Here is a 15,475-nt window from a genome sequence, read left to right on the forward strand (position 1 = left end):
TCCACCTTATACCCCCCCAGCCTAATAACCCCCAAAGCCCAATAACCCCCCCCCCCTCTAACCTACCAATCCTTCAACCTTATAACCCCCCAGCCTAAAAACTCCCCTGCCTTATAACCCCTCACCAATCCTTCAATCCCACAGCCCTATTACCCCCTTGCCTCATTACCCCCCAGCCTAATAACCACCCACCAGTTTTATAACCCCCAGTCTAAGAACCCCCCCTCTAGTCTACCAATCCTTTGACCTTATAACCCCCCCAAGTCTTACAATCCCCCAGCCCAATAACCCCCCCGCCTCATTACCCCTCAGCCTAGCAGACCCCCCCAGCCTAATAGCCACCCCCAGCCTAATAACCCCCAAAGCAAAATAATCCCAAAAGCCCAATAACCCCTCTCTAGCCTACCAATCCTTTAGCCTTATAACCCCCTAAGCCTTACAATCCCCCCAGCCTAATAACCTCCCCCCAGCCTAATAACCCCCAAAGCCCAATAACCCCCCTCTAGCCTACCAATCCTTCAGCCTTATGACCCTTCCCCCCAGCCTAATAACCGCCCTGCCTTATAATTATAACCCCTCACCAGTCCTTCAATCCCACAGCCTTATAACCCCCCGTCTCATTAACCCCCAGCCTAATAACCACCCCCAGTCTTATAACCCCCAGCCTAATATCCACCCCCAGTCTTATAACCCCCAAAGCCCAAGAACCCCCCTCTAGTCTACCAATTCTTTAGCCTTATAACCCCCAAGCCTTACAATTCGCCAGCCTAATAACCCCTAAAGCCCAATAACCCCCCACCCTCTAGCCTACCAATAATTCAGCCTTATAACCCCCTCCGCCTGATAACCCCCAACCGAGTAACCCCCCTTCAGCTTTATAACCCCTCAGCCTAAGAAACCCCTCACCAGCCTTACAATCCCCAGCCTTATAACTCCAAGCTATGAAATCCCTCACCCTTACAATCCTCCAGCCTTTAAACCCCCAACCTAATAACCCCCCCTCCCAGTCTTATAACACCCCAGTCTAATACCCTTACCCAGCCTAACAATCCTCCCACCTTATAACCCCCCCCAACCTTACAGAACTCTCCCAGATTCCATGTTAGATAGGTTCAGTAATAATTGTGCCCCCCCCCCCCCATTCACAGAGGTGTAGCAGCAGCCGGCAAACTTACGTGTGTCCTCGCCGCCGCACAGACTCCGATCTGCACGGAGCATCACCGACTACTGGAATATCTTCATTGCCTGTGGTCTGAGAGCAACCACTTCCTCTAGAAGAAGATGAGAAGACATGAATTTCATGTTCCCTCATATCGAGGTGGAGGGGCTCATGATGTCACTCCAGCAGAATTTAACTTTTTAGCTCCTTGCAATATATGGAGTAGAAGCCTTCAATCCCCCCTCCCCCCTCCCGTCAGTCTTGCCCAGGTGTACCGGCTCCCTCCATACTACCCCCATCATTACACAGGACCCCCCATACTACCCCCATCATTACACAGGACCCCTCCCCCATACTACTCCCATCATTACACAGGACCCCCCCATACTACCCCATCATTACACAGGACCCCCCATACTACCCCATCATTACACAGGACCCCTCCCCCCTATACTACCCCCATCATTACACAGGACCCACCCCTATACTACCCCCATCATTACACAGGACCCCCCATACTACCCCCATCATTACACAGGACCCCTCCCCCCCATACTACCCTCATCATTACACAGGACCCACCCCTATACTACCCCCATCATTACACAGGACCCCCCATACTACCCCCATCATTACACAGGACCCCTCCCCCCCATACTACCCTCATCATTACACAGGACCCACCCCTATACTACCCCCATCATTACATAGGACCCCTCCCCCCATACTATCCCCATCATTACACAGGACCCACCATTATACTACCCCCATCATTACACAGGACCCCTCCCCCATACTACCACCATCATTACACTAGGCCCCCCCCATACTAGCCCAATCATTACACAGGACCCCTCCCCCATACTACCACCATCATTACACAGGACCCCTCCCCCATACTACCCCCATCATTAGACAGGACCCCTCCCCAAACTACCCCATCATTACACAGGACCCCTCCCCCATGCTACCCCATCATTACACAGGACCCCTCCCCCATACTACCCCATCATTACACAGGAACCCCCCTATACTACTCCCATCATTACACAGGAACCCCCCTATACTACTCCCATCATTACACAGGAACCCCCCTATACTACTCCCATCATTACACAGGATCCCCCTCCCCCATACTACCCCATCATTACACAGGACCCCCCCATACTACCCCCATCATTAGACAGGACCCCTCCCCCATACTACCCCCATCATTAGACAGGACCCCTCCCCAAACTACCCCATCATTACACAGGACCCCTCCCCCATACTACCCCATCATTACACAGGACCTCTCCCCCATACTACCCCATCATTACACAGGAACCCCCTATACTACTCTCATCATTACACAAGATCCCCCTCCCCCATACTACCCCATCATTACACAGGACCCCTCCCCAAACTACCCCATCATTACACAGGACCCCTCCCCCATACTACCCCCATCATTACACAGGACCCCTCCCCCATACTACCCCCATCATTAGACAGGACCCCTCCCCAAACTACCCCATCATTACACAGGACCCCTCCCCCATACTACCCCATCATTACACAGGACCCCTCCCCCATACTACCCCATCATTACACAGGAACCCCCCTATACTACTCCCATCATTACACTGGAACCCCCCTATACTACTCCCATCATTACACAGGATCCCCCTCCCCCATACTACCCCATCATTACACAGGACCCCCCCCCCATACTACCCCCATCATTACACAGGACCCCTCCCCCATACTACCCCCATCATTAGACAGGACCCCTCCCCAAACTACCCCCATCATTACACAGGACCCCTCCCCCATACTACCCCATCATTACACAGGAACCCCCTATACTACTCCCATCATTACACAGGAACCCCCCTATACTACTCCCATCATTACACAAGATCCCCCTCCCCCATACTACCCTATCATTACACAGGACCCCCCCATACTACCCCCATCATTACACAGGACCCCTCCCCCACACTACCCCCATCATTACACAGGACCCCTCCCCCACACTACCCCCATCGTTACACAGGACCCCTCTCCCATACTACCCCCATCTTTACACAGGACCCCCTCCCCCATACTACCCCCTTCATTACACAGGTCTGATCACTGGGGGAGGAGACTGAGAAACTTAGACAAAAGTACAATGTACAGTCTGATCACTTGGGGAGGGGAGACTGAGGAAATGCTTCTTCCTGCCTGCAGGAGACGGATGACATCATCTCAGCCTAGGCAAAGTCACCGACTAGAGTTCAAAAATAATAAAATGTGGAACTTTGCTGAAGACCGATTCTGTTGCCGTACAATGAGACCTGCCCGGGATTTATCCAGGCAGACTTCTAAACCTGAGAGCTCCACTTTAAGATGTTAATAGCACCGCTTAGTGCGCCAAATGTGATGACAGTGAGCCGGCCCTACACCAAACCTAACCGTCCGATTACCGATAATCCCCACCGAATCGGATTACAGAACACGCTTCTTCCACAGGAAAAGAAAATGACGGCCTTGTGATAATAATAATAATAATGGCATTGCCTCGGGAGCCATGAGCCAAGATTGTGGAAGGAAACTTTGCATCTTCTGTTCGGTATACAGGAAGTTCTTGGTGTGGGAGATTCCCCCGAAAATGTCCAATCATGAAAAACAGTTCAAGTAATCCAAAGGGGTCTATTAACCCCTTAAATACCGGGCACTCCCCTCCCCCCCTTCTTGCCCAGGACAATTCTCAGCTTTCAGCGCTCGACACACTTTGAATGACAATTACGCGGTCATACAACACTGTACACTGTACTCTTATGAGATTTTTATAATTTATTTTTAGACAGACAGAGATTTCTTTAGGTGGTATTTGGTGGTTATTGCTAAGCAAATGAAAAAAACCTTTTGTTAGTTTCTGTTATAACATTTTACACTTAAGTATTTTTTTTTTCTCATTAATTGATGTGTGCTGATGAGGCTGCATTGATGGGCACTGATATGCGGCTCTGATAGGTGCCACTGATGGGCACTCATGAGGAGGCACTGATAGATGGCACTGATAGACTGCACTGATGGGCACTCATGAGGAGGCACTGATAGGTTGCACTTATAGACTTCACTGATGGGCGCTTATGTGGGGGCACTGATGGGCATTCATGAGGAGGCACTGATAGGCGGCACTGATGGGCATTCATGAGGAGGCAATGATAGGTTGCACTTATAGACTTCACTGATGGGCGCTTATGTGGGGGCACTGATGGGCATTCATGAGGAGGCACTGATAGGCACTCATGAGGAGGCAATGATAGGTTGCACTTATAGACTGCACTGATGGGCGCTTATGTGGGGGCACTGATGGACACTGATAGACTGCACTGATGGGCACTCATGAGGAAGCACGGATAGACTGCATGGATGGGCACTGATTGCACTGATGGGCACTCATGAGGAAGCACAGATAGACTGCATGGATGGACACTCATGAGGAGGCACTGATAGGTGACACTGATGGGCACTCATGAGGAGGTAGATGGCACTGATACACTGCACTGTTGAGCATTCATGCAGAGGCACTGATGGGCACTGATAGACTGCACTGATGGGCACTCATGAGGAAGCACGGATAGACTGAACAGATGGGCACTGATAGACTGCACTGATGGACACTCATAAAGAGGCACTAATAGGTGGCACTGATGGGCACTCATGAGGAGGCACTGATAGACTGCACTGATGCACCCTCATGAGGAAACACGGATAGACTGCAAGGATGGGCACTCATGAGAAGGCACTGATAGACTTCACTGATGGGGACTCATGAGGAAGCATGGATAGACTACACTGATGGGCACTCATGAGGAGGCACTTATGGGCACTGATAGGTGGCACTAATGGGTACCGATAGACTGCACTGATTGACACTGATAGGTGGCACTGATAGGTGACACTGACAGACTGCACTGATGAGGAAACACGGATAGACTGAATGGATGGGCACTCATAGGTGGCACTGATGGGCACTCATGAGGAGGCACTGATAGACTGCACTGATGGACCCTCATGAGGAAGCATGGATAGACTGCACAGATGGGCACTCATGAGGAGTCAATGATAGGTGGCACTGATGGGCACTCATGAGGAAGCATGTATAGACTGCACTGATGGGCACTCATAAGGAAGCATGGATAGACTGCACTAATGGGCACTCATGAGGAGTCAATGATAGGTGGCACTGATGGGCACTCATGAGAAAGCATGTATAGACTGCCACTGATGGGCACTCATGAGGAAGCATGGATAGACTGCACTGATGGGCACTGATAGGCGTCACTAATGGGTACTGATAGACTGCACTGATAGGCACTCGTGAGGAAGCAGGGATAGACTGCACTGATGGGCACTCATGTGGAGGCACTGATGGGCACTAATAGACTGCACTGATTGACACCGATAGGTGGCACTGATGGGCACTCGTGAGGAGGCACTAATGACAGCGAGGGCCACTTTAGTGACTTGGTAACCGGTCGGGGGCCTGAATGAGCGAAACGTGCAGTAGACAGGTCCGTGTCCGCTCTGCATATGCATAGCAGACACGGACACAGCCCACTCTACTCTATGGGCCCTCCGATCCAATCCGCGCAGATGGAAGGGGACAGATCCTTGTCTGTTTTTTTTTTAAGTGTATTGAAGATAGGTGAGTGTAACCGAACACAAGTCCGTTTATATTTGCCTCTCTATAGAGGTGAATGGAGGGTCCGATTGGGTCCACCTGAAAAAACAGACAGGTGGACCCGATGGGACCGATCATGTGTTTGGGGCCTAAGGCTGCCTTCACACCAACGTGCCGTGGTTTACTTGCACCTCAACTGACCTCAATCTTCACTGGCTGATGCTGTCCCCCAGGAGGATATGGCTGGTGGGTACTGCTGGCTGTTCTCCAGGGCTGGTACTTCTGCATGGTACTGCTAGTGGGTACTGCTGGCTGTCCTCCAGGGCTGGTACTGCTGGTGAGTACTGCTAGTTGGTCCTGCTGGTTGTCCTCCTAGGCTGGTACTGCTGGCTGGTATTGTTGGTGGGTACTGCTGGCTGTCCTCCAGGGCTAGTACTGCTGGTGAGTACTGCTGGTGGGTCCTGCTGGATGTCCTCCAGGGCTGGTACTGCTGGTGGGTACTGCTGGCTGTTCTCCAGGGCTGGTACTGCTAGTGGGTACTGCTGGCTGTTTCTGCTGGTGGGTACTGCTGGTTGTCCTCCAGGGCTGGTACTGCTGGCTGTCCTCCAGGGCTGGTACTGCTGGTGGGTACTGCTAGCTGTCCTCCAGGGCTGGGACTGCTGGCTGTCCTCCAGGGCTGGTACTGCTGGTGGGGACTGCTGGCTGTCCTTCAGGGCTGGCACTGTTGGTGGGTATTGCTGGCTGTCCTCAACAGCTTGTGCTGCTGACTGGTATTGTTGGTGGGTATTGCTGGCTGTCCTCCAGGGCTGGTACTGCTGGTTGGGATTGCTGGCTGTCCTCAAGGACTGGTACTGCTGACTGGTATTGATGGTGGGTACTGCTGGCTGTGCTTCAGGGCTTGTACTGTTGGTTGGGGTTGCTGGCTGTCCTCAAGGACTGGTGCTGCTGAGTGGTATTGTTGGTGGGTATTGCTGGCTGTCCTCCAGGGCTGGTACTGCTGCTGGGTACTGCTGGCTGTCCTTCAGAGCTGGTACTGCTGGTTGGGATTGCTGGCTGTCCTCAAGGGCTGGTACTGCTGACTGGTGTTGATGGTGGGTACTGCTGGCTGTACTTCAGAGCTGGTACTGCTGGTTGGGATTGCTGGCTGTCCTCAAGGGCTGGTACTGCTGGTTGGTATTGTTGGTGGGGACTGCTGGCTGTCCTCCAGGGCTGGTACTGTTGGTGGGTACTGCTGGCTGGTTCTTGACCCACCATCCCTGAGCATCAGTGTGACAGGAGCCAGTGCTAGAGGAAGTATGCGGCTGCAGTAGAGAGCAGAGCAGATGTGTCCTGTATCTCTCTTGTCACAGGCGGAGTACATTTGGTATCGCCGGTGCTATACAGGAATCATCGGCTCTGCTTCCTCTAGTGCCGGCTCCGTTCTTCACACTGATCCCCGGTAATGGCGGGTCAGGAACCTGCAATCTGAGCTTGCCAACCCGCCAATCCAAGAGCCAGAGATGGTGGGCCACATCAGGGCGCCACGGGCCAGTGGTTGAGTACCCCTGGGTTAAAGGGTTACATATAATAGGTAAAATACAGGAAAACATTTTAGGCACCTTCTCCGATAGAGAGTATCCTACCAAAAAAAAAACAAACATCTTAAGGGTTAAGTTTTTTTAAAGGGATGCAGACACTGCAACTTTCTTCATTAGAACACTGCAAGTGCATCTGCTGATTATAATGAACACAGACCCTCCCATTCAGGGACCAGCCTTCCAAGGAACATACAGCTTTTTATTAAGAACAGAAACAAATAGAACTTAGCTAAAAAAAAAATTTGATTCAAATCCCTGCAATGTACAGATCATCCAGAGGGGATTGTTTTTTTTTGTTGTTTTTTTTTCCCTGTCAACAAAAGTGGAGTTACTCTTTAAGGCCTCATGCACACCGGGGAGTTAAACTCAGCGCCAGCGAAAACAACATCTTACCTAAACACTCTTGAGAGTTTAATAATTTATTCTGGCCATTGAAATGAATTATCTGACCAATGAAAAATAATTAGCGCCCAACGCATCTAAAACACGCTTAAAAAAACAAAAACGCATTCTTAGGTGCATTTTTGATGCTGTTTCGCTCCTGTCGGGGGAAACAAGGTGTCCAGGAAAGCCGGGAAAATTCCTTGGCCAAAGTCCGTCTACAAGACTCATTGAAGAACCACCAAATCGTAGACAGACGGAGATTGGAACCAGCACAGCCGTAGAGCAAATGGCGTTCATGGTTTATTTTTAGATACAGCAGAGAAGAGAATATACCCGTCAGTTAATTTTTTATTTTTTTGTGGTTTACCATCACAAAGATTTTCCTGCACTTCTGTCCTGGAGATGCAACAGAAAGCCCCAAAAAAAAAAAAAAAATATATATATATATATATATATATATATATATATATATATATATATATATATATTTATATATATATATTTTTTTTTTTTTTTTTTTGGGGCTTTCTGTTGCATCTCCAGGACAGAAGTGCAGGAAAATCTTTGTGATGGTAAACCACAAATTCAAAAAAAAAAAAAAAAAATGAACTGACGGATATATAATATATAAATATATATATATATATATATATATATATATATATATATAAATAAAAACCAAAAGAAAGAAAAAAACAAAAAACAAAAAAAAACACACCTTAGAGCCCTGTTCACACCACATGCGGTCCAGTGTGTTTTTTTTTTTCCTGCATGGAAAGTAGGCGATATGATTTTCAATGGCATAGTGCACTCCAGTGTGTTCCCGGGGAAAAGCAAAAACCAAAAAGTAGAACAAACTACATATTTTTCCTGCATTGGAACGCTGTAAAGCGCATCAAAAACACACCAAAAAGCACTGGAATACTCATATCCCCCTTATTTGGGGTTTAAAAAAAAAAATAAAAAAAAGGAGGGGGGGATTCACTGGACTGCATTAAAAACGCACATGCAGAAAAGCATCTGGAACGCATCTAGGCTGCGTTTCTATGGTGTGAACTGGCCCATAGGTGACTGGTTTCCCCATTGGAAGATTTACCATCACTGCGTGTTCTAATTACAGAGTGAGAATTTCACTCACTCTGTAGAAACTATTTTGTTGTTTGTTCAGGGCAGAGGTGCAAGGGTACCAAACCCCTCCCCAACCCTCCCCCCCCCAAAAAAAAAATAAAAAATAGAAAACACACACATTAAAAGACACACACACCCCTTGAAGAGGCAAGAACCCCCCTCCCAAAAAATAAAATATCAAAATATATATATATATATATATATATATATATATATATATATATATATATATATATATATATATATATATATATATATATATTATATTAAATATATACATCTTTTGTGTTTTAATTGAACTTTTATTTATAAATAAATAAAAGTTCAATGAAAACACAAAAGAAAAAAAAAAACTTTCCATATAGCCTAAATAAAGGAAGATGTAAAAAAAAAAAAAAATAATAATAAAAAGAAAAAAAAAAAAAGAAAAAAAAAAAGTTAGACTAGTAATAAAAATGGATACAGATTAGGGGTTTGAATAAGGATTTGGCTTTTTAATTCAGTGTTTATTTTTTATTTTGGTCTCTTGGGTTTTTAAATTTTAATTATTCATTTTATTTTTTGGCCAAAAAATAAACCAAGAACCCCCAAAAAGGCAAAAAAAAAAAATAATAAAAAAAATTTAAAACCAAAGAGACCAAAATAAAAAATAAATAAAAGACCGAATTAAAAACCCAAATCCTTATTCAAACCTCTAATCTGTATCCATTTTTATTACTAGTCTAACGCCTTTTTTTTTTTTTTTTTTTTACATCTTCCTTTATTTAGGCTATATAGAAAATGTAATAAAAAAAGACTGAATTAAAAACCCAAATCCTTATTCAACCCCCTAATCTGTATACATTACTAGTCTAGCGCATTTTTTTTTACATCTTCCTTTATTAAAGGATATATAGAAAAATGTCTCTTTGATGTGTTTTCATTGAACATTTATATATAAAAAGGAAAAAAAAAAATCTCTCTTTTTTAGGAAAAAAAAAAAAAACAGTGCACCAAAACATTACACCTTCATTACATAAGGTTTGTGGTTCCTTTTCATCGTGAGAAGATGAGGAGAGGATTCCTTTGTAGGCTTTCTAAAGGGGTTTCCTGGCCTGAAATGCTGAGTCTTGAAGGCGGGGTATTTCGTTTACGTCAGTTTTAGTTATCATCTAGAAGCAATACATGAACAAAATTTACTTTAAACTATAATTTTAAAACTAGGCCAAAGTCTGTCTTCTAAGACTAACATGAGGACCTTTGGGTCTTAATCAAACTGAGCCAGAAACTGAAAATATTTTAAGGGCCTGTTTAGAACTCACCAAAAACAAACAAACAAACACAAAAAAACAAACAACAAACAGAAACAAAAACAAAAAAACAAAACAAAAACAAATTACATATTGTCAGGACACACCACATTTATTTTATTTCTTGCAAGTACTTCTATAGCACCGTTAATTTATGCAGCGCATTTATATATATAAAACATATATTTGCATTATACTATACATTCACACCAGTCCCGATCTTCAAGGAGCTTAAAATCAAAAGTTCCCCAACTCGTATTTATACATACTGGGGCCAATTAACCTATCATGAAAAAACGACTAAACTTGTGTGCTCACCATTCTATTCCTTATGCCTAACAGGGCTGGACTGGGACAAAAATTTGGCCCTGGACTTCACCCAGACCGGCCCACTTTAATTTTGCAAACACAGTATATAAACTGTACACAATTGCGCAAAAAAGCCCCTACAGAGCCCCCCTTACATCAGGGTCCCCAGAAAGCCCCTCTTACATCAGAGTCCCCAGAGATCATCCGCCTTACATCAGGGTCCCTAGAGAGCCAACCCCTTACATCCGGGTCCCCACAGAGCCCCCCCCCCTTACATCTGGGTCTACAGAGAGCCCCTCCTTACATTAGGATCACCAGAAAGAGGGCAGGTAGTGGGCCGGGACCCTGTGGTTGGGGACTCCTGGACTGACTCGGGGCTATGGACCCCAGATTCAGGGCTATAGCCCCAAAAGTCCCCCCCCCCAGCGATGCCACTGGCTGTCATTGAAACCGGCCCACTGAGCCATCGGCCCACCGGGAAACTCCCTATGGCCAGTACATGCCTGATGCCTAACCATTCCTGGTCAAGGCTAAGTCCCCTCACTTCAAGACCAAAAGGAGGAGCGCTGCTTCTTAGTTGGACTGAGCCAGGAACCAGAAAAGGTCTGAAGGTCTAACTCACCAACCTCAAAAACAGGTGGGGGGAAACACGACAAAAGCATTGTCGCCGTGAATACATAAATAAAAGTTGTGTTCGCGATGTATCGTATTCTGAACCATTCCTCTTCAAAGGCCAAATCCCCCACTTCTTTCTTCTGGACAAATGATCATTTGTGGTCTCCTTTGATAATGACTGAAAAGGTGAAAAAAAAAAAAAAAAACAATTCTCCAATATCTGTGGGCAATAGGTTTACTTTGTATTTTATGTCAAAATGATCTGAAGGTCTTCTGTGGTTGGAGACAGGAAGTCCCCTGTACGAAGGCTCGGTATGACTCTACCACCCCCACCAACTTCGAAATGCAAAGCACTTTTAAGAACACCACATTCATATTTTTTTTAAATATAGAACAGGATGTGCCACGGCTTGAAGAAAGCATGCGGCAAGATGACTATAAAGGCTGCTACAAGTTCTTCACAACCCCCCCCCCCCCCCCCCCCCCAACCCAAAAAAAAAATCCCCAACTCCCCAAAAAACAAACCCTCCCCTCAAAAAAATAAATTAAAAAACTCCAAACGAAACCCCCCCCCCCCCAAAAAAAAACCCACACACAAAAACCCCCCATACAAAACAACCCAACCCCCCTGGATCCATCCTGCCTTGTATCACCAGTTCAGGCTGGTGGTGGGAGGGATATTTTCTTGGCACCCTTTGGGCCCCTTAGTACCAATTGAGCATGGTATAATCACCAACAGCCTGAGTCTTGTCGCTGACCATGTCCATCCCTTTATGACTGCAGTGTCCCCATCTTCTGATGGCTCCTTCCAGCAGGATAATGCACCATGTCACAAAGCTCCAATCATCTCACCACTGGACAATGAGGTCCCTGTCCTCCAATGGCCTCCACACTCACCACATCTCATCCGATAGAGCCCCTTTGGGATGCGGTGGAAATAGATATTCCATCATGAATGTACAGCAGACACATCTACGTGATGTTATCAGGTCAATATGGGGGGGGAGAGATCTGAGGAACGTTTCCAACACCTTGTTGGAGCTAGGCCACCAAGAAAGGCAAAAGGGGGTCCAACCTGCTACTAGCAAGGTGGACCTAATCACTCGTCCGGTGAGTGTATATATATATATTTTAGTTTTTTTTTGGGGGTAGCGCAACACCATTTATTTGATTTTTTTTTTTCTATACAACTTTTGGTGGTAGGGCTTTTACCCCTGTCGGTGTTTGCTTCAACCTTTCCTTAGTGGTAGTATCTCTTTATGATAGCGCGGGGATATTCTAATCTACTATATATATATATATATATATATATATATATATATATATCTCTATCTTATAGCTTGTAGACACTAACTTTCACACAAACCAATTGACACTTTGTCCTCTTTCACACCGGGGAGGTGCGGGCGAAGGCGGTAAAACGGCGCTAAAGCACCTGCAACATGCCCCAGCGTGAAAGGAGCCTTATCGGGATCGATTTTTTATTTATTTTTTTAGACACCAAAGATGTAACAGAACACTTTTTGGCCTAAATTTATGAAGGCATTTTATTGGATACATTTTCTATATAAAAGTAGAATATTGACTTCAATAAATAAGAACCCAGTGGTGATCAAATGCCACCAAAAGAAATTATTTTTGTGAAAAAAAAAAAAAAATATATAAATGTTATTTGGGTACAGCGTTGCAACGACCAGTTAAAGAAGCGCAGTGGCGTATAGCGGAAAAAAAAATAAAATAAATACCCCAGTCATGACGGGGGTAAAATCTTCCGGAGGTCAATACCAACAGTGTAACCCAGAGGTCTCCAAACCAAGACCCTCCAGTGGTTCAGGAACTACAATTACCATCATGCCTAGTCATGTCAGACTTTTACAACGTCTCATGGGACAGTTTGAAGATCCCCGGTGTAACCACTGGAAGGTAGACACTTGAAAAGGTTTCCTCTGCACCAATCCTGGTCTTCACATTCAATCTTCTCGTCAAACACACAAACTGCTGTTGCAATAGTTGTTTTTTTTTTTTTGTGCAGACGAGGAAATAGGATGGTGAAATACCCCCTCACCAGCTTTCTGGAACTTCCCCCTTGATGTCTGAATTTGCTGAGAAATGGAAACTCAAGTGTATGAAATATATATATATATATATATATATATATATATATACACACTGCTATAAACATGACCTTCTTACTGTTGCTTTTGTAATAACCACCCCCGGACTCACGTGCCACTGGATTACAATCCATCCTGGGGTCACGCTGCATACATTTTCCAGATCTGCCCCTCCCAGTCTCACCTCAACTGCTGTAGCAGATTTTATTCTTAAAGTTCTAGACTTGGCAGGTCCGTGGATAAGAAAGGGGGGGGGGGGTACAAATGGTGCTCCTGTGTGGGGCCTCATAACTAGTTTAAGTCTCATGCCTGCTGCAAGAAACCATGGGCCCTGTCCAGCAAACCTGACAAGGTTCCCCCTTAGACACCGTTTACTATGCTTCAGTTACGAATGCACAGCAAGTGATCAGTATAGACCACTCATTGTGTTCATTCAGGAAAGAAAGGGACTGGTAAATGTGACACTTACTGGAACACCTCGACCCCCCCCCCCCCACTCTCCTTCCTGAAGGATCCCATTGTGTGCTTGCAACTGCTAGTGGGCAGGAGAGGAGGGAAGCGTGCCTTGGACAGTATAGGGAAACCTATGGTGCACAGGAAGGGAATGGGGCGGGGCAATGACTAGAACCCATCCCCTGTATGGTTCTCTGCAGCAGCTGAAAGCTGGCTTCTCCTCTCCTCTCCCTCCGGCTTTCAGCCATACAGGAGATCGATGTGCCGCTGGTTTCCCTCATCTTTCCCACTGGCAGTTGCAAGCTCACACTAGGTCCCTTCAGGATGGAGCACATGTTTCCCCTATACTGTCTAATACCCCCTCCCAATATGCGAGCCTGAGACCAACCCCCACCCATGCAGTGCTGCTGGCTTCCCTCATCTCCTTTTCACCGGCAGCTGCAAGCACACAATAGGGCTTTCAGGATTGAGAGTGGGGTCTAATAAGTATGTCACATTTATCAGCCCCTTCCTCTCCTGAATGAGCACAATAAGTGATTGTTACAGATCTCACTGTTCATAAGCCTCCCCAATAGTTTTACTATGCTTTGGTTGTTGGGTTGGCTGCATGGGGCTCCATGGACTCTAACAGCAGACATGAGTCTTGAACTAGTGCATGACCCCAACGTTGGACATTATAAACCCCACCAAAGTCTTATTAGAGAGGCCAACATGTGTCCATCACATGAATTTAAGATTAAACATTTGTCATTGTAGAAGTGGTGGTGGGGTGTTAGAGCTTCTGTTGTGTTTTTATTGCTTAGTGTCTTCAGTGAGGAGATTCACTGTATGCCTGCCCCTGTATTACTGCAGACACACCACAACAAGCCCCAAGTAAAAAGGGAAGCCAAAAATGATGGTCATTGGACAGGTGGCAAATCTTCCCAAAAATGGGACACTTGTTCCAGTGACAGCTTGGAGAGATTTAGTCACTTCCTGCCGTGCCTATATCTTTGTGGTCCTTGGTGACCATCCCCCTTTAAAGGATCCTACTGTGGCAGCCCAGGTCCCCTGATGAAGTCACGAGATTCGTGACGAACACACGTCAGGACTATCTGCCACCGGAAGTGACGGTAATCGAGCTCACCGCTCGTTTTGTACTTTGTTTTCCTTTTGTTAATTATACGTGAGACCCCTCCCTCCTGGACACCCTAAAAACTACCCTTAAAAGGGGGGCGTGCACATGCTGGGAATAGGCAGGATAGGAACACCAGCAAAGACCTGGGCTGCCACACTAGGATCCTTAAAGGGGATGGTCACCAAGGACCACAAAGATGTATACAAGTCTATGCTGTTAGGACTGCACAGGATATCCACCACCTGCAGCACTTTTCTATTGAATTTTGTGTATAAGCACCAGCACTCTACTTTTTGGATTCAAAGCACCACCACACCGTACACCTTAGAATTTTTTATGAATGTGAAAATGTAATGGACATTTTTAACTATATATGCGTTTGATATTTTACTCAGTTGTGTACGTCGAGATGTCAGCACCAGGGGCGGACTGACCATTGGGGCACTGCCTGAGGGCCCCATGCCACTAGGGGGCTCCCCCATCAGGGTTGCCAGCCTCAGTAGAACCAGGGACAGTATGCAAGTGTGTTTTTTGCATCTGTCTCTGAAATGTCCCTTACCGACATCCTTTTGGTCTAAAAATCCTGAGATTATAGCTGCCCCACCTCTCCAGTACCTGCTCAGTCAATAGAAACATGTCTGTGTATACTGTGTGGCCCTATAATCTCCCATTG

At 46.2% G+C, this 15,475-nt stretch overlaps 1 protein-coding gene across 1 annotated transcript in view; it reads right to left on the reverse strand.

Moving 5' to 3' along the window:
• The window catches only part of LOC143933467 (uncharacterized), a 26,317-nt gene extending 24,980 nt beyond the window's left edge, over positions 1 to 1,337 (reverse strand). Inside the window, exon 1 of the mRNA XM_077456373.1 lies at positions 1,176 to 1,337. Coding sequence (XP_077312499.1) covers positions 1,176 to 1,312 — 137 coding nt within the window. The 5' untranslated portion in view covers positions 1,313 to 1,337. The remainder of the gene's footprint in view (positions 1 to 1,175) is intronic.
• Positions 1,338 to 15,475: the final 14,138 nt, after the last annotated feature.

Source organism: Lithobates pipiens, unplaced genomic scaffold, assembly GCF_037356315.1.
Source record: "Lithobates pipiens isolate NorthernLeopardFrog02 unplaced genomic scaffold, aLitPip1_a1.2 Scaffold_27, whole genome shotgun sequence".
Taxonomy (NCBI): domain Eukaryota; kingdom Metazoa; phylum Chordata; class Amphibia; order Anura; family Ranidae; genus Lithobates; species Lithobates pipiens.